Source organism: Pristiophorus japonicus, chromosome 16 (genome assembly GCF_044704955.1).
Source record: "Pristiophorus japonicus isolate sPriJap1 chromosome 16, sPriJap1.hap1, whole genome shotgun sequence".
Taxonomy (NCBI): domain Eukaryota; kingdom Metazoa; phylum Chordata; class Chondrichthyes; family Pristiophoridae; genus Pristiophorus; species Pristiophorus japonicus.
The window spans coordinates 10682346-10703715 of NC_091992.1; the positions used below are offsets into that span (position 1 = coordinate 10682346).

The 21370-nt window shown below is 47.7% G+C and overlaps 1 protein-coding gene across 2 annotated transcripts in view; it reads right to left on the bottom strand.

The window, feature by feature from the left end:
* The window catches only part of LOC139226316 (multidrug and toxin extrusion protein 1-like), a 78322-nt gene that overhangs the window by 29369 nt on the left and 27583 nt on the right, over positions 1-21370 (bottom strand). For both annotated transcript variants that reach the window (XM_070856981.1, XM_070856980.1), the window contains exons 2-8: positions 18761-18862; positions 16003-16071; positions 13813-13961; positions 10689-10731; positions 6109-6153; positions 1914-2011; positions 1134-1231 (exon numbers count right to left, since the gene is read on the bottom strand). In XM_070856981.1, the coding sequence (XP_070713082.1) occupies positions 1134-1231; positions 1914-2011; positions 6109-6153; positions 10689-10731; positions 13813-13961; positions 16003-16071; positions 18761-18847 (589 nt within the window). In that variant the 5' untranslated portion in view covers positions 18848-18862. The remainder of the gene's footprint in view (positions 1-1133; positions 1232-1913; positions 2012-6108; positions 6154-10688; positions 10732-13812; positions 13962-16002; positions 16072-18760; positions 18863-21370) is intronic.

The window sequence follows — 21370 nt, forward strand, 5'->3', positions numbered from 1 at the left end:
GAAACGATGTGACTTTTACCAACCAATCACTTCCCTGCTTTCCTGTGACATCACACCTTGAAGAATCTTTCCACCTCTTATCCTCCCAGGTTCATGCTGTTGGAGCCTCCGGGGCTCGCTTCTCCTGCTCTCGGACTTGCATTTATATAGCGCTTTTCATGATCACCGGACATCTCAAAACGCTTTACAGCCAATGAAGTACTTTTTGGAGTGTAGTCACTGTTGTAATGTGGGAAATGTGGCAGCCAACTGGTGCACAGCAAGCTCCCACAAACAGCAATGTGATAATGACCAGATAATCTGTTTTTGTTATGTTGATTGAGGGATAAATATTGGCCCAGGACACCGGGGATAACTCCCCTGCTCTTCTTCGAAATAGTGCCATGGGACCCGAGAGAGCAGACGGGGCCTCGGTTTAACGTCTCATCCGAAAGACGACACCTCCGACAGTGCGGCACTCCCTCAGCACTGCACTGGGAGTGTCAGCCTGGATTTTGTGCTCAAGTCTCTGGAGTGGGACTTGAACCCACAACCTTCTGCCCTCAGTAGTCGAATCGCCTGTTGAGACGGTACCAGCTCATTTTTATTAGAATTTTTTTTTAAACCCCCCCCACTTTTTATTTTTTTCTCTTTCCCAGGGCTGCCGGTAATCATTCCGCCATTCACACCCTATCTAGACTCATCTTTTGTTTCCTAACTTGTGCCGTTGCCATCTCGATTCGGTCCATCATCCCTTTAGTCTCTCAAATCTCTCCTGCCATCCACCCTATCACAGACCTTCCCTTTTGTTCTTTCACCCCCCCTCCCCCTTTCAGGGCCCCTTGCACTTCCTTAAGAATCTGTTACATTTCGAACGTTTGCCAGTTCTGACAAAGAGTCATCGACCAGAAATCTTAACTCTGTTTCTCTCCACAGAGACTGCCGGACCCGCTGAGATTTCCAGCATTTGCTGTTTTTATTATAGAAAACAAGGTCACCTGTGCAAGACACGAGCCCAGCGGCCATGGAATTATTTCCCCAACAAGTGCCACTCGGAGAGGAGGAGACAAAAGGAAGAAAAAAAGAGGTGTAAAACAAATTTAAAACGGCCTTTAAAAGAGACCAATATTGCACACAGATTGACTGTAAATTACCTGTCCAGGTCCCCAGGTACAACTTTTTCCATCGAATGTACAGAAACAGGAGAACAACTTGACAATACTGAGATAGTACATTGGCAGCAGCGGAACCTCTGAAAAACACAAAGTTCCCGTGTTCAAGGCAGCTTCAGGTAAAGTCTGGCTCACTACTCAGTGAAAGTTCAACTAGCCAGAACTGGATTTTAAATAGACCAGTGCTAACGAGAAGGCGGCCCCACTCCCCTTTCAACGTGGCTCCCGTTAAAGAGAGAAAGAAAGACTTGCATTTATATAGCGCCTTTCACGACCAAAGCTCGCTCCAGCCAATTTTTTCGAACTGTAGTCACTTTGGTAATGCAGGAAACAAGGTAGCCAATTTGCACACAGCTCCCACAAACAGCAATGTCATAATGACCAGATAATCTGTTTTTGTTATGTTGATTGAGGGATAAATATTGGCCCCAGGACACTGGGGATAACTCCCCTGCTCTTCTTCGAAATAGTAGCCATGGGATCTTTTATGTCCACCCGAGAGGGCCAGACGGGACCTCGGTTTAACGTCTCATCCGAAAGACGACACCTCCGACAGTGCAGCACTCCCTCAGCACTGCACTGGGAGCATCAGCCTAGATTTTTGTGTTCAAGTCCCTGGAGTGGGACTCGAACCCAAGACCTTCTGACTCAGAGATGAGTGTGCTACCCACTGAGCCACAGCTGACACAAGAGTAAACTGGAGGGTAGAAAGGTCACAAATCAGATGATTACAGTTTTGATAATGTATAATATGCTACTTACGGCACACCCAGCGTTAGCACATACAGTAAGAGGTAGTTCACCACAGCGTTAAAGATGTTGGCGACCAGACCAGTGAAAACTTGCGGCAAAATGATCCCCTGGAGTGAGAACAGAACAGAGTCAGCCCTGCACAGTGCTGCCCCCTGCGACTTATCCAACAGACAACAACCGGGATGTGACGTGGTGGCACAGTGTGTATTGAAGCTCCTGGCACAGGTTGCGTTCCCTCCCGTATCCTGGCCGCACGGCAGGGCGGTGGGGGAGGGAGGGAGGGGGGCTGAAGGCCAGCCAGTCACCTCCCTGCACAGGGGGGGTGGGGGGGGGGAGTAAGAGTACGTGGGTTATGGCCGGGCCGCTCTGCTCCATGTTTCCGAGTGACTGACAGGGGCGGGCAGCAGCGGCGGAGATTCCGAGGTACAAGCTGCTCGTGCGCCATCTCAGACGCAGGCGTTATAGCGCCTGGTGAGAGAAAGAAACAAAACAAATATATATATATTATATAGAGGGCTTTATACTCCCATTCAAAAAAGAGATGTCATCCTTTTATTCAACTCTTAAATACCTTGGGGATAATTTTGACTTTGGGCGATAGTGTAGAGAAAGACTTGCATTTATGTAGTGCCTTTCACTATACAGTTTTACAGCCAATGAAGTGCTTTCGAAGTGTAGCCACTGTTATAATGTAGGAAACGGGCGATATCAGATTAGCCGTCCATTTTACACCTCTCCTGATCTGTAAACCCACGTCCGATATCGTCTAAAGTCTAAAGTACTCCACCAACCCCCCAACCCTTTGCTTCTTTTGTTGTCAGCAAGAAGCTGAGGTGAAGAGCCATGGAGAGAATGGAAAAAAATAATCAGTGGGAGATACCCTGATAGGTGGTGACAGTCTGCTCCCTCGGACGTCAGGTGCACAGTATTAAGCTGCACACAACTGGAGATTACTCAGCATTGAACTGGTGGAACTGTGGAATGGAATGGTAAAGGGGATAACTAAACTTCGGTGTTTCTGGGCTAGGTTTAGGCGAATAAAAATAATCAGATAGAGTTCCCTTTCCTGACTCATAACCTGTGGCCCCTAATGAAAGGTGTGTGTGTGCGGGCGTGTGTCAGAAGAAGTCAATAAAAGGGCTCAGCCGTGATACAACCTCACGTCCCAGCAGCCTGTTGAAGTTAGGCCGGGGTCATAGGTCAAGAAAGGTCCCTTGGCGGAAGTATCCCTTTTGGGAGCTGCAGCGCCCGAGGAACTATTCCCGCCCCCGGCCCGAACCACTGCATTCAGCAGAGGGGGGTGGAGAAAATAGTTTAGAATCACAGAATGGTTACACAGCACGGAAGCAGGCCATTCGGCCCGTGCCGACTCAGAAATAAATAAGGAGCAAATATTAGCCCTTGATCTGGGAATGTTTGATGGCAACATTGGGCTGTGGAAACAGAAGAGTGCTCCATACCCCCCAGTCAATTCGCCCAAAGACATCTGCCAAACAAAAAAAATCACCCCCCCCCCCCCAAAAAAAAAGACTATTTCTAGACATAAAAGTGATGATTAGGAATTGATTAGAAATTCCCCCTTGGAGAGGGAGGGAAAAATCAGAGGGCAAGACATCCAAGATCAGCACTATCACCCTCCAAAACAGTCAATCAAAGAATGGAATTGGCAGAATCCTGCAACTGGGGAGCCTGGGACAGTATGTGTAGGTGGATGGAAAGAGGAGGATTTAAATAAACCAATAATCTCTCTCAGTTGCAATGCCCCTATGATGGACCGGCCCGCTCACGCTCACTGTCCCAGCTCACAGATAAAGCACAATACAAGAGGTTTTAGGAGCCTTTAGGTCCAGGTAGTCTCTCCATTTTTTGCTCGATCAACCTCACCCGACCATATTCCTTCACATGGCAACACTCAATCCCTTCTTTTTCCAGAAATAGATCCAATTGTCATCGAGTCATTACGGCACAGAAGGAGGCCATTCAGCCCATGGCGTCCATGCCGGCTCTCTGTAGAGCAACCCAGTCAGTCCCATTCCCCCGCGCTATCCCCATTGCCCTGCAAGTTTATTTCCCTCAAGTGTCGATCCAATTACCTTTTGAAATCATTGATCGTCTCCACTTCCCTTGAGCCCCAATTGTCCCTTGAACCCCAATTTGACTGTCTGCTTCAATGGCCTGCTCTTTTCCAGTATCCTTTGTGCAAATGATTTCTGCCTGACGGCCTTTCTTAATTCTACTTTCATTTTACAAAAGAGCATAAGAAATAGGAGCAGGAGTCGGCCATTCGGCCCCTCGAGCCTGCTCCGCCATTTAATAAGATCATGGCTAATCTTTGACCTCAACTCCACTTTCCCGTCCAATCCCCATATCCCTTGATTCCCTTAGTGCCCAAAAATCTATCGATCTCTGTCTTGAATATACTCAATTTTGTACTTCTCTCCCCTTTTACAGTTGCAACAAGGGAACAATCCTCCTACAACATTTTTTTCCAATTAGAACATAAGAACATAAGAAATAGGAGCAGGAGTAGGTCACCTGGCCCCTCGAGCCTGCTCCGTCATTCAATAAGATCATGGCTGATCTGATCATGGACTCAGCTCCACTTCCCCGTCCGCTCCCCATAACCCTTCACTCCCTTATCGTTCAAAAATCTGTCTATCCCCGCCTAAAATATATTCAATGACCCAGCCTCCACAGCTCTCTGGGGCAGAGAATTCCACAGATTTACAACCCTCAGAGAAGAAATTTCTCCTCATCTCAGTTTTAAATGGGCGGCCCCTTATTCTGAAACTTTGTCCCCTAGTTTTAGTTTCCCCTATGAATGGAAATATCCTCTCTGCATCCACCTTGTCGAGCCCCCTCATTATCTTACATGTTTCGATAAGATCACCTCGCATTCTTCTGAACGCCAAGGCGTATAGGCCCAACCTACTCAAACTATCTTCATAAGTCAAACCCCTCAGCTCTGGAATCAACCTTCATATAGAGTTGAAAACTTCACTCAGTCACTTGGGTGCAATGACAATAGCTTTGGAACTGGACCTCGGGATAAATCGCTGTCTTCAGGAAAGGAGCAAGGAAATTGGCAGAAATATTTTTTCTGCCTTTGGTTCCAGGATCTGCTAACATGGTCTACTGTTTGTGCACTTTCAGCAGTTCCATAATTATCCATTTCACCCAACGTGATGATATTGGGTCAGCAATGAATTCACAGCAACACTGCAGACGAATTTAACTCGGTGCGTGGTTGGGGGGGGGGAGGAGTGACTGATTTTAAGATCGGTCTCCCGCCTGAAGCCGGAGGGAATGACGTCAATGCCGGAGCGGGAATTGGAGGACCTGCCTGAAGCCGGGGCTGCCGGAGAGCCAAGGGAAAGGCAGTGTGGTAAATGCTGGGGAGAGGGGGCTCGTAAAAACGATGTCAGCGTGGAGAGGGCAGAGGGAAGGTTGGGGCTGGGGAGTCCCAAGGCTTCCTTCTGGATCCGGAAGGAATACTCATGCTCCTCCCAGCACCCCCCCCCCCCCCCCACAGTGAATCTTCCCAAATCTTAACGTGACCTCTTGTGGCTACTCTGCTCCCTCCCACTAAGGCTTCTTTGGTGGGATTGCCACCTGGCGGGGCTCTCCGAGTTGCGGGAAAAATGGCGCTGCGCGGCGATGATCTCATGACCTTTCCGCGACCCTGCCCATAGCGGGAGACTTGGAAGACAGCCAAGAGAAAAATGACGGAAAAAATGTTTCTCCCTATCTGCTCTGATTGCCAGACACCTAGTCCTGCGACTTTACCCGTGATGCTTTTTTGACTGATTGAGGCGTGAGGGGACGGGCCTCCCCTCCCTCCCTCGCTCCCTCCTGGATGTCTCGGCCTCTCATCTTCTCTCCCACTCAGTCGGGAGACACCTGGCCTCCGCCCGCTGTCTCCCCACAAAGGTCTCGCTGAGATCAGGAACTTACCGTGCGGGGAATCGTGGGGCAAACCTGCTCCATCACCGTGCCACCTGCAATAGTTTCCACTTTCAACATCCACTCGCTACGCATCCTCTACGTACCGCCAAGTTTTTTTTTTAAATGAATCTTCTACCTGATCGCAGTTGAACTTTAAATTAAGGGAAATGAAACTGAAAAATTCCACATATGGTTTACACCAACAATCATTAAATTAACTGCATTCGCAAAATACAAAGTCAAATACCGGCGACTGTACCTGATTCTGAAGGTATCGGATTTCCAACTGATAAAGAAATGTTGCCTATGAAGATAGAAGGAAAAAAAGATAGAATGTGTAGTGAAAGAAAATAATTACTTGCATTTATAAAAAGACTTGCATTTATATAGCGCCTTTCACGACCACCGGACGTCCCAAAGTGTTTTACAGTCAATGGAGTACTTTTTTTGAAGTGCAGTCACTGTTGTAATGTAGGAAACACGGCAGCCAATTTGCGTAAATTACAATAGTGACTACACTACAAAATGTACTTCATTGGCTCATCGATCTACCTGTCGCAGATGCATCTGTCTACGACAGCATTGGTAGCAGTGACCACTGCACAGTTATTATGTCATTGTGGAGACGAAGTCCTGTCTTCACACTGAGGACACTCTCCATCGTGTTGTGTGGCACTACCAACCTGCTAAAATGGGATAGATTCAGGACAGATCTAGCAGCTCAAAACTGATCATCCATGAGGCGCTGCAGGCCATCAGCAGCAACAGAATTGTACTCCACCACAATCTGTAATCTCATGTCCCGGCATATCCATCAAGCCAGGGGACCAACCCTGTTCAATGAAGAGGGCAGAAGAGCATGCCAGGAGCAGCACCAGGCATACCTAAAAATGAGGTGCCAACCTGGGAAGCTGCAACACAGGACTCATTATCATAGGCAGTCCCTCGAAGCGAGGATGACTTGCTTCCACTCCAAAAAGGGATGAGTTCACAGGTGTTTCAATGAAGGACCTAATATTCCGGATCCCGAACTACATCCTGAAGGGTGGAAGATGCCTGTGTGCGGATTTTTTTAACGTGTGGTGGCCGTTGCACACCAGCCACCACACGGGGCTCGACAGAGCTCGGTCTTGGTCCAGTGGCAAGGGTTAACCAGGACGACTGGAGACCAGCTCTGCTGTACAGACCGAGCGCACACACATATCGCAGTGTGGGCTGGGCCCGTGCTGCCCCTGGGCCCTCGCCTCTTCTGGGTCCCTGTCACTTCCCTCTACGGACTCTCGCCGCTTCTTCGCCCCTCCTGCTGTGCCCGCCCGCACTGCAATCAGCGACCTGGCTTCGTAGCCGTCGCCCTCCTGCAGCACCGCGCTGCTCCCTGCAGTGGTATACCGCCGCACTCTGCTCCCTCCAGTGGCCCCGGGACCGCGCCGATTTCCGGGCTGGGCCACCGCACACTGCTCCCTCCACAGGACTGCATGCATGCTAAACAGCAGAAGCAGCATGCTATAAACAGAGCTAAGCGATCCCACAATCAACAGATCAGATCAAAGCTCTGCAGTCCTGCCACAGCCAGCCGTCAATTAAACAACTAACGGGAGAAGGAGGCTCCATGAATATCCCCATCCTCAATGATGGCAAAGCCCAGCATGTGAGTGCAAAAGACAAGGCTGAAGAGTTTGCAACCATCTTCAGCCAGAAGTGTCGAGTGGATGATCCATATCGGCCTCCTCCTGAGGTCCCCACCATCACAGAAGCCAGTCTTCAGCCAATTCGATTCACTCCACGTGATATCAAGAAACGGCTGAGCGCACTGGATACAGCAAAGGCTATAGGACCTGACAACATCCCGGCTGTCGTGCTGAAGATTTGTGCTCCAGAACTAGCCACGCCTCTAGCCAAGCTGTTCCAGTACAGCTACAACACTGGCATCTACCCGACAATGTGGTAAACTGCCCAGGTATGCCCTGTCCACAAAAAGCAGCACAGATCCAATCCGGACAATTACCGCCCCATCAGTCTACTCTCAATCATCAGCAAAGTGATGGAAGGTGTCATCGACAGTGCTATCAAGCGGCACTTACTCACCAATAACCTGCTCACAGATGCCCAGTTTGGGTTCTGCCAAGACCATTCGGCTCCAGACCTCATTACAGCCATGGTCCACACATGGACAAAAGAGCTGAATTCCAGAGGTGAGATGAGAGTGACTGCCCTTGACATCAAGGCAGCACTTGACCGAGTGTGGCATCAAGGAGCCCCCGTAAACTGAAGTCAATGGGAATCAGGGGGAAAACTCTCCACGGGCTAGAGTCATACCCTAGCACAAAGGAAGATGGTTGTGATTGTTGGAGGTCAATCATCCCAGCCCCAGGACATCACTGCAGGAGTTCCTCAGAGCAGTGCCTAGGCCCAATCATCTTCAGCTGCTTCAATCAATGACCTTCCCTCCATCATAAGGTCAGAAGTGGGATGTTCGCTGATATCTGCACAGTATTCAGTGCCATTCGCAACTCCTCAGATAATGAAACAGTCCATGCCTGCATGCAGCAAGATCTGGACGACATTCGGACTTGGGCTGATAAGTGGAAAGTAACATTCGCGCACACAAGTGCCAGGCAATGACCATCTCCAACAAGCGAGAGTTTAACCACCTCTCCTTGACATTCATAGAAACATAGAAACATAGAAAATAGGTGCAGGAGCAGGCCATTCAGCCCTTCTAGCCTGCACCGCCATTCAATGAGTTCATGGCTGAACATGAAACTTCAGTACCCCCTTCCTGCTTTCTCGCCATAACCCTTGATCCCCCGAGTAGTAAGGACTTCATCTAACTCCCTTTTGAATATATTTAGTGAATTGGCCTCAACTACTTTCTGTGGTAGAGAATTCCACAGGTTCACCACTCTCTGGGTGAAGAAGTTTCTCCTCATCTCGGTCCTAAATGGCTTACCCCTTATCCTCAGACTGTGACCCCTGGTTCTGGACTTCCCCAACATTGGGAACATTCTTTCTGCATCTAACCTGTCTAAACCCGTCAGAATTTTAAACGTTTCTATGAGGTCCCCTCTCATTCTTCTGAACTCCAGTGAATACAATCCCAATTGATCCAATCTTTCTTGATAGGTCAGTCCCGCCATCCCGGGAATCAGTCTGGTGAACCTTCGCTGCACTCCCTCAATAGCAAGAATGTCCTTCCTCAAGTTAGGAGACCAAAACTGTACACAATACTCCAGGTGTGGCCTCACCAAGGCCCTGTACAACTGTAGCAACACCTCCCTGCCCCTGTATTCAAATCCCCTCGCTATGAAGGCCAACATGCCATTTGATTTCTTAACCGCCTGCTGTACCTGCATGCCAACCTTCAATGACTGATGTACCATGACACCCAGGTCTCGTTGCACCTTCCCTTTTCCTAATCTGTCACCATTCAGATAATAGTCTGTCTCTCTGTTTTTACCACCAAAGTGGATAACCTCACATTTATCCACATTATACTTCATCTGCCATGCATTTGCCCACTCACCTAACCTATCCAAGTCACTCTGCAGCCTAATAGCATCCTCCTCGCAGCTCACACTGCCACCCAACTTAGTATCATCCGCAAATTTGGAGATACTGCATTTAATCCCCTCGTCTAAATCATTAATGTACAATGTAAACAGCTGGGGCCCCAGCACAGAACCTTGCGGCACTCCACTAGTCACTGCCTGCCATTCTGAAAAGTACCCGTTTACTCCTACTCTTTGCTTCCTGTCTGACAACCAGTTCTCAATCCACGTCAGCACACTACCCCCAATCCCATGTGCTTTAACTTTGCACATTAATCTCTTGTGTGGGACCTTGTCGAAAGCCTTCTGAAAGTCCAAATATACCACATCAACTGGTTCTCCCTTGTCCACTTTACTGGAAACATCCTCAAAACATTCACTCCCTTCACCACCGGCGCACCGTGGCTGCAGTGTGTACCATCTACAGGATACACTGCAGCAACTCACCAAGGCTTCTTCGGCAGCACCACTCAACAGCATTACCATCGCCAAATCCCCCACCAACATCCTGGGGTCACCATTGACTAGATACTTAACTGGACCAGCCACATAAATACTGTGACAACAAGAGAAGCTCAGAGGCTGGGTATTCTGCAATGAGTGTCTCATCTCCTGGCTCCTCAAAGCCTTTGCACCATCTACCAGTCACAAGTCAGGAGTGTGATGGAATACTCTCCACTTGCCTGGATGAGTGCAGCTTCAACAACACTCAAAAAGCTCGACACCATCCAGGACAAAGCAGCCCGCTTGATCGGCACCCCATCCACCACCTTCAACATTCACTCCCTTCACCACCGGCGCACCGTGGCTGCAGTGTGTACCATCTACAGGATACACTGCAGCAACTCACCAAGGCTTCTTCGGCAGCACCACTCAAACCCGCGACCTCTACCACCTAGAAGGACAAGGGCAGCAGGCGCATGGGAACACCACTACCTTCACTTTCCCTCCAAGTCACACACCATCCTGACTTGGAAGTATATTGCCATTGCTTCATCGTCACTGGGTCAAAATCCGGGAACTACCTCCCTAACAGCACTGCGGGAGCACCTTCACCACACGGACTGCAGCGGTTCAAGAAGGCGGCACATCACCACGTTCTCAAGGGCAATTAGGAATGGGCAATAAATGCCGGCCTTGCCAGCGACGCCCACATCCTATGAACGGATTTTTAAAAAGTGCTTTGTGACATCTGGTGTTCGTGAAAGGCGCTATATAAATGCAAGTCTTTTTTTTTTTAAACTGACCAGTTTGTTAATGAGTGGTGCACTACATCAAATAATTTACTTACAGGAAGGCCAGGGATAAATATCCATACATAGAGCTGAGCTAACCTGCAAGAGAAAGCAACAGAAGTTGGCCAAGAAATGGGAACCCATCGACATTGCTAACTCACAGTAAATTCAAACACAGGGAGGGCATAAAGTACATGTCGATACAACTGAAGGCTGAGAGAGTTCATCAGAATTGTACGCAACAGTTTGGAAATAAATCCGAATGTGATTTTTTAAAATACGGTGCATAAATATATTAATATACACATGATAAAAGAGTGAATGTTCAAACATAAATTGACAAATAAATGCTATTCCTGGGTCCTATTTCCTGATAGTGTTGTTTATAACCACAGTTGACAGTGATCAATGGGTAATTGTTCACTATTCGTTATAAGTGGTGAAGGAGAAGCATTGCAAGCAGCTGGTTCTGTGCTCCTTGAGAGCTTGGCATCGAACTCCCGACAAGATCACCGAGTTCGAAGCACAGGAGTGGCCATCACTCAATCACTTAAAAAGGAGAACATTCAGTACTTAGGCAGTCGGCTCTCTATGGCTGCAGAGGATTCCACGTCAGGGGAAAAGAACTGACCTCTGCTTAACCTGAAACAGGTTCGCCGGCAGCCTGTTCAAGAGCAACTGCTACTGACCGCATTCGTGGACAGAACCAATGAGCACAGTGCCCAACCGTTCAGCTCATCCGCTGCCGAAGCCCTCATCCGTGCCTTTGTTACCTCTAGACTCGACTATTCCAACGCACTCCTGGCTGACCTCCCAATGTAGAGGTGATCCAAAACTCGGCCGCCCGTGTCCTAACTCGCACCAAGTCCCGCTCACCCATCACCCCCTATGCTTGCTGACCAACATTGGCTTCCGGGTGACCAAGGCCATAATTTCAAAATTCTCATCCTTGTCAAATCCCTCTATGGCCTCACCCCTCCCTATCTCTGTAACCTCCTCCAGCCCCACAAACGCCGCCCCTCCCAACCCCCACCCCGCTCCTCTAATTCTGCCCCCTTGAGCACCCCTGATTATAATCGCTTAACCATTGGTGGCCGTGCCTTCTGTTGCCGAGACCCCAAGCTCTGGAACTCCCTGCTTAAACCTCTCCGCCTCTCTTTCCCCCTTCAAGACACTCCCTCCGTACCTCTTTGACCAAGCTTTTGGTCACCAGCCCTAATTTCTCCTTATGTGGCTCGGAGTCAAATTTTTTGTCTCATAATACTCTTCTGAAAAGCTGTGGGATGATTGACTACATTAAAGGCGCTCTATAAATACAAGTTGTTGTTGTAGCGACTCTCCCCAAAAGGGGAAGGAGGCCATGAATCCTACCGAGGATTAAAGCTCGTTTGTTTAGATCTACAATAGCAACTCTTACTCTTTCTTACTTCTTTTCCCTGTTAATGTTCAAACTTATTTTATTTACCATCTCATGCCAACCATGGTTCCCAAACCAAGAGAACAGCGTGCAACAAATTACTAGTTACATCGAGGCTCGTGTGGAGCACAAACCCCCTCCCACCCTTCATCTCACACTATCAGCATATCCCTCTATTCCTTTCTCCGTCATGTGTTTATCCAGCTTCTCCTTAAAGGCATCTGTGCTATTCGCCTCAACCACTCCCCGTGGTGGCGAGTTCCTCATTCTATGGGTAAAGAAGTTTCTCCTGAATTCTCTTCTGGATTTAGTGGCACTCTTATATTTATGACATCTCCCCCACATGTGGAAACATTTCTCTAACTCTACCCGAGCGAACCCTTTCATTATCTTAACGACCTCCATCGGATCACCCCTCAGCCTTCTCTTTTCTAGAGAAAGGGCCCCAGCCTGTTCAATCTTACCTGATAGGTATAACCTCTCAGTTCTAGTATCATCCTTGTGAAGCTTTTTTGCGCCTTCTCCAGTGCCTCTACATCCTTTTTATAATATGGCGACCAGAACTGTTCACAGTGCTCCAAAAGTGAGGTCTAACCAAGATTCGATACAAGTTTAACATAGAAACATAGAAAATAGGTGCAGGAGTAGGCCATTCGGCCCTTCGAGCCTGCACCGCCATTAAATGACTTCATGGCTGAACATGCAACTTCAGTACCCCATTCCTGCTTTCTCACCATACCCCTTGATCCCCCTCATAGTAAGGACAACATCTAACTCCTTTTTGAATATATTAAGTGAATTGGACTCAACAACTTTCTGTGGTAGAGAATTCCACAGGTTCACCACTCTCTGGGTGAAGAAGTTTCTTCTCATCTCGGTCCTAAATGGCTTACCCCTTATCTTTAGATTGTGACACCCTGGTTCTGGACTTCCCCAACATTGGGAACATTCTTCCTGCATCTAACCTGTCTAAACCCGTCAAAATTTTAAACGTTTCTATGAGATCCCCTCTCATTCTTCTGAACTCCAGTGAATACAAGCCCAGTTGATCCAGTCTTTCTTGATATGTCAGTCCCGCCATCCGAGGAATCAGTCTGGTGAACCTTCGCTGCACTCCCTCAATAGCAAGAATGTCCTTCCTCAAGTTAGGAGGCCAAAACTGTGCAGAATACTCCAGGTGTGGCCTCACCAAGGCCCTGTACAACTGTAGTAACACCTCCCTGCCCCTGTACTCAAATCCCCTCGCTATGAAGGCCAACATGCCATTTGCTTTCTTAACCGCCTGCTGTACCTGCATGCCAACCTTCAATGACTGATGTACCATGACACCCAGGTCTCGTTGCACCTCCCCTAGTTAACCTAACTTTTCAATGCAATCCCTCCAGAAATGAACCCCAGTGCTTGATTTGATTTCTTAAAAATGGCCTTATTAACCTGCGTCACTACTTTTAGTGATTTGTTCTCTGCCGATGGGTGCCCTTGAGTGAATGTGGTACCAACAGAACGATGGGTGGACTCACCATCTCATATCCCCACTCAACTGCTTGGGAAACCACCTCGCCTTTGCTTGGCTCTGTTTGCCGTAGGGTAAAGGTAATGGGACCTGTGTCATAGAAACATAGAAAATAGATGCAGGAGTAGGCCTATCACTGCACGACCCAGCACGTTCTGCTATTGAACACACCCTTCAAGGAGCACCTTCTTTCTAAAGGGCTTACACATAAATAGCACATTTCTTACTTTTGTAACAGAAGGGTGCTTACTTGGCCACCTCGGGAGATTGTTGGACAGCCAGCAGGATGTGTTCGGTGTTGATGAAGAGAGCCCAACAGGGAAAGCAGAATATCAGGAGAATGAGAATCCCTCGCTGGAGAATCACCCCAATTCTCCTCAGGTTTTTACTGCCAAATGTCTGAAAATCAGAAGATTTTTTTTTTTTTAAAACCATGGCTCCTGTCTCCATTCAATCTTCTAACGGAAACAAATCAAGTTCTGAGAGTTTCCATTTATAGCATACAGCCCTGAGGAAATACTGATTCCCACTAATCACTGCCTCCCCCATTAATCACCACCTTTTGCTTTCTGTGGCTGACACTAGTTACAATTCAATGAACTCATTGGTCATTAATTCCAGGGGCTGAGTCGATTATGTACACTGAAGTTCCCTCAAACAATTTCGTCGCCTCCTCAACGAAATGCAGTTGACTTTGCAATGACCTGGCGCCAAACCTTTGCTGAAGCTGATCTAGAGCCAGTCACTCGAAGGTATATGAGGTATACCCCTTAATTCCACTCCCCAATGCTTCTCTCAAAACTGCCCACTTTCTCATCATCATCATTATAGGCAGTCCCTCGAAGTGAGGATGACTTGCTTCCACGCCAAAAAGGAATGAGTTCACAGGTGTTTCAATGAAGGACCTAATATTCCAGATCCCAAACTACATCCTGAAGGGTGGAAGATGCCGTTGAACACCAGCCACCCACACGGGCTTGCCAGAGATAGGTCTTGGTCCAGTGACAAGGATTACCCAAGACGACTGGAGACCAGTTCTGCTGCACGGACCTAGTGCGCGCACATATCGCAGTGTGGGCTGGGCCCGTGCCTCTGCCTGTCTAGGTCCCAAGCACTGGAATTATCTCCCTCGACCTCTCCGGTTCTCCACCGCTCTCTCTCTCTCTCTCTCCCTTTAAGACTCTGCTTGAAACCTACCAAGCGTATGGTCACCTGCCCTGATGTCTCTTTCTTTGGCTCAGTGTCAAGTTTTTTGTCCGATTACGTTCCCGTGAAACGCCGTGGGATGTTTTACTCCATTAAAGGTGCTATATAAATGCAAGTTATTGCTTGAGGTATGCAAGATTGTCCCAGAGTTCTGGCCCTTTGATTTTTCTCTCACTCCTTCGCGCACCCCCCCCCCCCCACCCTCTCTGCAATTGTAATGTATTTGCTTCATGGGTTTGTGCTTAAGAATTCATAGCAGCACTTTGCTAGTAAGAACGAGTTGGTTTATCAACAAAGGTCTAACAATCACACTACACATTACCAGTTCATCCACTAGGCTCACAACTGCATACCTCATCGTGGATGACCTGGACCCAACTGACTGGGGTTTTATTGAGTCTTGTCAGCATCACGTGACTGGCTAAGCCACTCACACTGCAACAAGCTCTACAAACCTGTGAGCATGCTCACAGGTGCATACACTACACTGGTGAGGTGCACTTAGAACTGGGATCAGAAAACGCAACGTGCAGCAAATCTAAGGTGCCAACATACACGGCCCCATCATAGAAACTTTGTTCTTTTCGACCAACTTTCCCCTTTTTCTCCACCCCTTTCCCGACGGTGTTTTTGGTGTCCTCCAGCGCCTTCCCCAATTGGCCAATTTGCAAGGGTGAGACTCAGCAATGAGGGGGCCATTTGATCCAAACACTCCCGTTGGGAATCCCGCGGGATTGGTTGGAATGCTGGATTTACTCCCTGCCCCAATCTTACTCCCCATCGACGTCAACGGATTGTAAAATCAGGCGGGGCGTAAAACCTGCGTTGCACCCAATCCCATCAGTTTCCCGAGGGACTGACTAGGTTAAAATTGCACCCCCTCCCCCGGCCCTCCGAGTGTCAGCAGGCTATTCACCACAAGGGGAGTCACAGCTATGTCCAGCCCGGTTCTAACCCGACACTCATCCTTTCCGTCAGGGACCGAGTCGCTGGACATTGATCAGGAATGGAAACCCGAGCTGATTTCTCCTTGCCCAGCCCGAAAGAACCGAGAGCAATTGTAGCAACCCTACAGCAGCTCCGGTTGAAATCTGCCCCACCTCATCGCGACGGCTCAGTTCTATCCTGGGCAGCGTGTTCCTTAAGTACCGACGTTTAAAGACTTATCCTTCTAAGAAAATGATATTCCCGGGTGGTTATGAAAGGACCAGGTTTGGGGGTTTTCCGCACCTACCTGGGATATGAGTGTGTCACACGCTGACGCCAAGCCAGCACCTACGGAGATACCTGATACATTGATCACCTGTGCAAAGGTAATGAAAAACAGAAATGGAAACATTTAAGAACATAAGAAATCGGAGCAGGAGTCTTCAGCCTGCTCGGCCATTCAATTAAGATCGCATAGAATCATAGACTCATAGAAATTTACAGCACGGAAGGAGGCCATTTCGGCCCATCGTGTCTGCGCCAGCCAACAAGAGGCTATCCAGCCTAATCCCACTTTCCAGTTCTTGATCTGTAGCCCTGCAGGCCACAGCCCTTCAAGTGCACATCCAAGTACTTTTTAAATATGGTGAGGGTTTCTGCCTCTACCACCCTTACAGGCAGAGAGTTCCAGACCCTCTCAACCCTCTGGGCAAAGAAGTTTCCCCTCAAATCTCCTATTTTCAACCAATTACTTTAAATTTATGCCGTCTGGTTGTTGACCCCGCTGCTAAGGGAAATAGGCCCTTCCTATCCACTCGGTCCAGGCTCCTCATAATTTTATACACCTCAATAAGGTCTCCCCTCAGCTTCCTCTGTTCCAAGGAAAACAGACCCAGCCTCTGCAATCTGCCTGCATAGCTAAGATTCTCCACTCCTGGCAACATTCTCGTAAATCTCCTCTGTACCCTCTCTAGTGCAATCATGTCTTTTCTGTAATGTGGTGATCAGAACTGCATGCAGTACTCTCGCTGTGGCCTAACCAGTGCATAACCTCCCTGCTCTTTTATTCTATACCCTGGCTAATAAAGGCAAGCATTCCATATGTCTTCTGAACCACCTTATGTACCTGGCCTGCTATCTTCAGGGATCTGTGGACATGCACTCCAAGGTCCCTTTGTTCCTCTATACTTTAGTGTCTTCCCATTTAATGTGTATTCCCTTGCCTTGTTAGCCGTTCCCAAATGGATTACCGCACACTTCTCTGGATTAAATTCCATTTGCCACTGTTCTGCCTACCTGACCAGTTGACTGATATCTTCCTGCAGTCCGCAGCTTTCGTCTTTATTGGCCCAGAAATTCCGCTTTCTCCTTCCCGCGAGCGCTCGACTAGATTTTAGAGAAAAAATACACACCTACCTGAAGCGGCTGCCCCCGCTCGACTTTCTGATGCACAGGCCTCCTCTTGCTGCGCATCGCAGCGTGTGCAAGTCAGGACGTGCACGGGCCTGGAGCTGGAGTCACATGGCTCTGGGCAGCCAATCAGGTATAGTATATTCTCATTCATAGTAATAGGAGTTTCGTAAGTTCGAAACTCCTATTACTAATGAATGCGAACCCCCCCAAACACTAATTAAAAATAGAAAATATACACTACATATTTAAGATTCATTTAAATTAAAGTTATTAATGTTTTATAAAAAATATTTTCCCAATTTTTAAAAAAGTTTTTAAAATTATGCATTAAAATAAACTTACCGTTTTGAGGAGGGTTTTTAACAATAACTTTATTTTTATATGTTTTTGTGTGTTTTAAAACACTTGGGCCTGTAAAAGTAGGCTAGGCGCCTGCTTTTTCAGGCGCAAGATTTGTGAGGACATTTACTGGGCAAGATATGGGTAAATATCGCAAATTTGCATGTACAAATGTCCTCGCTCCCGATATGCGCGAGATCTGTCAAGCCAGAAACTTGACAGATTGGAAAAGCCGGTTTTCAGCGCATGCACATTTCGCGCTGAAAACCGGCTTTTCCGACGCCTTCCCGGGTCCGTAGGAACTTCGTACGGACCCGGGACATCGGAATTTCAGGGCCATTATCAACCACACAGCCGATTTTAGTATTGTCTGCAAACTTCTTAATCGTACCCGCTATATTCAAGTCTAGTTCATTGATGTATACCACAAAAAGCAAGTGACCTAATACTGAGCCCTGCTACTGATCATCGACCTCAACTCCACTTTCCCACCCGATATCCATATCCCTTGATTCCCCTAGAGTCCAACAATCTATCGATCTCGTCCTTGAATATACTCAACGACTGAGAATCCACAGCCCTTTGGGGCAGAGAATTCCATAGATTTGCAAGCCTCCGAGAGAAGAAATTCCTCCTCATCTCAATGGCCGACCCCTTATCCTGAGACTGTGACCCCTGGTTCCAGGCGTGCCAGCCAGGAGAGCCTCCCAGCATCTACCCTGTCAATCGCTCTCATATGTTTCAATGAGATCATCTCTTATTCTTCAAGCAAACCAAGCACTGGGGTTTATTTCCAGAGTACTGGCCCAATCTACTCAATCTCTCCTCATTGGACAACCCCCTGATCCCAGGGATCAATTTAGAGTGTTAACAATATATTCAACCGTGGGGTTCCCAGCGTAGCCTGTTCCTCATTAGAGACCCACGCGGCCACATTTTGCAGCAGGGGTCAAAGGATAGCATTCAGGAATGGGGAAACGGTGCCTTAGCTTTCGCCCTCTCCCTGGCCCAGGACAATTGTAGCACCCCCAGGTCCTGCTCCCCTGCCAGCAGCCAACTCCACATAGATTGGCGATTGAATCCGGAATTTGTCTGTTTTTCCTTTTAACAAGAAATATTTAACCGGCTTTAAAAAAAAATTCATTGAGGATATGGGCATCGCTGGCAAGGCCGGCATTTATTACCCATCCCTAGTTGCCCTGAGAAGGTGGCGATGAGACTGTTTAATACAATAAATTGATAGAGACTGGACTACATCCTATTTTACTAAAGGTACAGTACAATAAATAAAATCTAATTTCAAGCATATTTACCACTGTGGCAAGGCAAACTGCATCCAACTCAACTTTTCCTAAATGTCCGCAGAATATGGAGCTGACAATACCTATGAGAAAGACCATCAGCTGTGCCAGAACCTGTGGGGAAAAAGAGGAAAATTCATTTAAAATATCATAAAATCAATTGATTTAAAATTGGCCCGTACTCTTTTTTTTTTCCCAAAAACAAAACACATTTCAGGTTCTTATCCACAACTAAAATCAGTTCATAGTTCTGATTGAAAATAATGGAACTTCTCTCTGGAAAAGATAAGACTTCACCAAGCTGTCAAGATTAAGGAGCGAATGGACAAAGCGGATTCCTCGGGTTCAAACTGTTCACTGCGGCGAAGGGTTCAAATATCAAACACTGCAAATTAAAACTTAAGGGGGAAAATTATGGCCCCTATGGGCACGTACGAGGTGCGCACACACCCGGAGGGACCCCGCAAGTTCCGGGTTTAGGCACACACTGCGTATGCGCTAAAACACAGAACTTGCGATCAGTCAAGAATTCCCGGGAAAAAAGTGTCCGCGGACTGACTGTGGGGCTGTTTGCCCTACTCCTGACCTGCGAATGCCCGTGATATTCTTATGCCTGGTAAACGCAGGAGTAAGGCCTGACTTTACCTGCATAAGAGTTTTTAAAAAATTTAAATAATTTTGTTTCATTCATTTATACATTAAATCATGTAAAATAAGAACATAAGAAATAGGAGCAGGAGTAGGCCATACAGCCCCTCGAGCCTGCTCCGCCATTTAATATGATCTTGGCTGATCCGATCATGGACTCAGCTCCACTTCCCTGCCCGCTCCCCATAACCCCTTATTCCCTTATCGGTTAAGAAACTATCTATCTCTGTCTTAAATTTATTCAATGTCCCGGCTTCCACAGCTCTCTGAGGCAGTGAATTCCACAGATTTACAACCCTCTGAGAAAAGAAATTTCTCCTCATCTCAGTTTTAAATGGGCGGCCCCTTATTCTAAGGTTATGTCCTCTAGTTCTAGTCTCCCTCATCAGTGGAAACATCTTCTCTGCATCCACCTTGTCAAGCCCCCTCATAATTTTATACATTTCGATAAGATCACCTCTCATTCTTCTGAATTCCAATGAGTAGAGGCCCAACCTACTCAACCTTTCCTCATAAAGGTAAGGTTAGTTTTAGCCCCTTTAAATTCATTTATCAAAAAATTAAATTTTTGTTTTAAATGTTTAATTATATTGTCATTTCAAATATGTAATGATTTAAAAAAAAATTATTTGTTATGTTAAATATGTATCTTGTGTGATCCCCATTCATGCTTATGGGGTTTCCGTACATACAGAATCTCCGTAAGCATGAATGGGGGTTCCCTTGCTTGATTGGTTGGGCTGGCCCATGTGATCCCAGGGACACTTGCGAAGCGCCTGTGCCCCTGGGAAATGTGGGCCTCTACGCATGTCTGCACATCGAGGCCCAGGAGCACGAGTCTCCATTGAACCCGAGGTAGAAGGTAATTTCGTTAATTTTTTTGCTGCTCAGAGGCATTCGCTAGCAAGAAGCCTCTGTCCGCAAATTCAGGCCCAAGAAGTTTGGAGTGTGTCAGGAGCGAGGGGGGGGACTTATTCGCCCCATAGGGTACCAGAGTTGAAGAATAAATTACCAGGGAAAGCTGTTGAAGCAGATGATGCAAATGAGTTCAAGGAGCAATGACCTGAATCTCAGAGAGAAGGAATGAAGGAACATGATGAGAAAGAGGGGCAGAGAGGAAGGCGGGGTTGAGATCTATTGATAAAGCGCCAGTTTGTTAGGCTTAATAGACAATCTCTGAACACTAATAGACTATGGGCCCAAGTTTCCACATGATTTGCGCCTGATTTTTAGGAGCAACTGGTGGAGAACGGACTATCTTAGAAATCGCAATTCTCCACATTTATTTTTCTGCAGTTCTAGTCAGTTAGAACAGATCCACTTTGGAACAGAATTTTTTCTTCAAAAGGGGGCGTGTCCGGCCACTGATGCCTGATTTCAAAGTTTCCACAGTGAAAACGTACTCCAAACTAACTTAGAATGGAGCAAGTGAAGATTTTTGTAGAACTGAAAAAACCTGTTCTACACATTAAAAAATCAGGCGCAGGTTACAAATTAGGCGTCCAGAACGAGGTGGGGGGGGAGGGAAGTCATTAAATTCTACAATAAATCCTTAGTTATACTTATACAAATAAATCCAACCTGAATAAAAATTTATAAGCAAAGAAAAGATTAAATAAACCATGTTCCTACCTGTGTGAAAGTTCTTCAGGCAGGCCTTTAGGAAGCGGTTTGCCATCGGGACCGAAGGCTGAACGGGCCGGGCCCGAGATTTCGGGCCGGGCCCGTCCCCAGCACCAGAGGTAGGTGGCGTTGGGTCGGGTCGGGGAGAGAGGTTCGGTTCAAGTCGGCGGGGGGGGGGGGGGGGGAAGAGGGAGGGGGAGGGGAGGGGGAGGGGAGGGGGAGGGGAGGGGGAGGGGAGGGGGAGGGGAGGGGGAGGGGAGGGGGAGGGGAGGGGGAGGGGAGGGGGAGGGGAGGGGGAGGGGAGGGGGAGGGGGAGGGGAGGGGGAGAGGGAGAGGAGAGAGGGAGGGAGG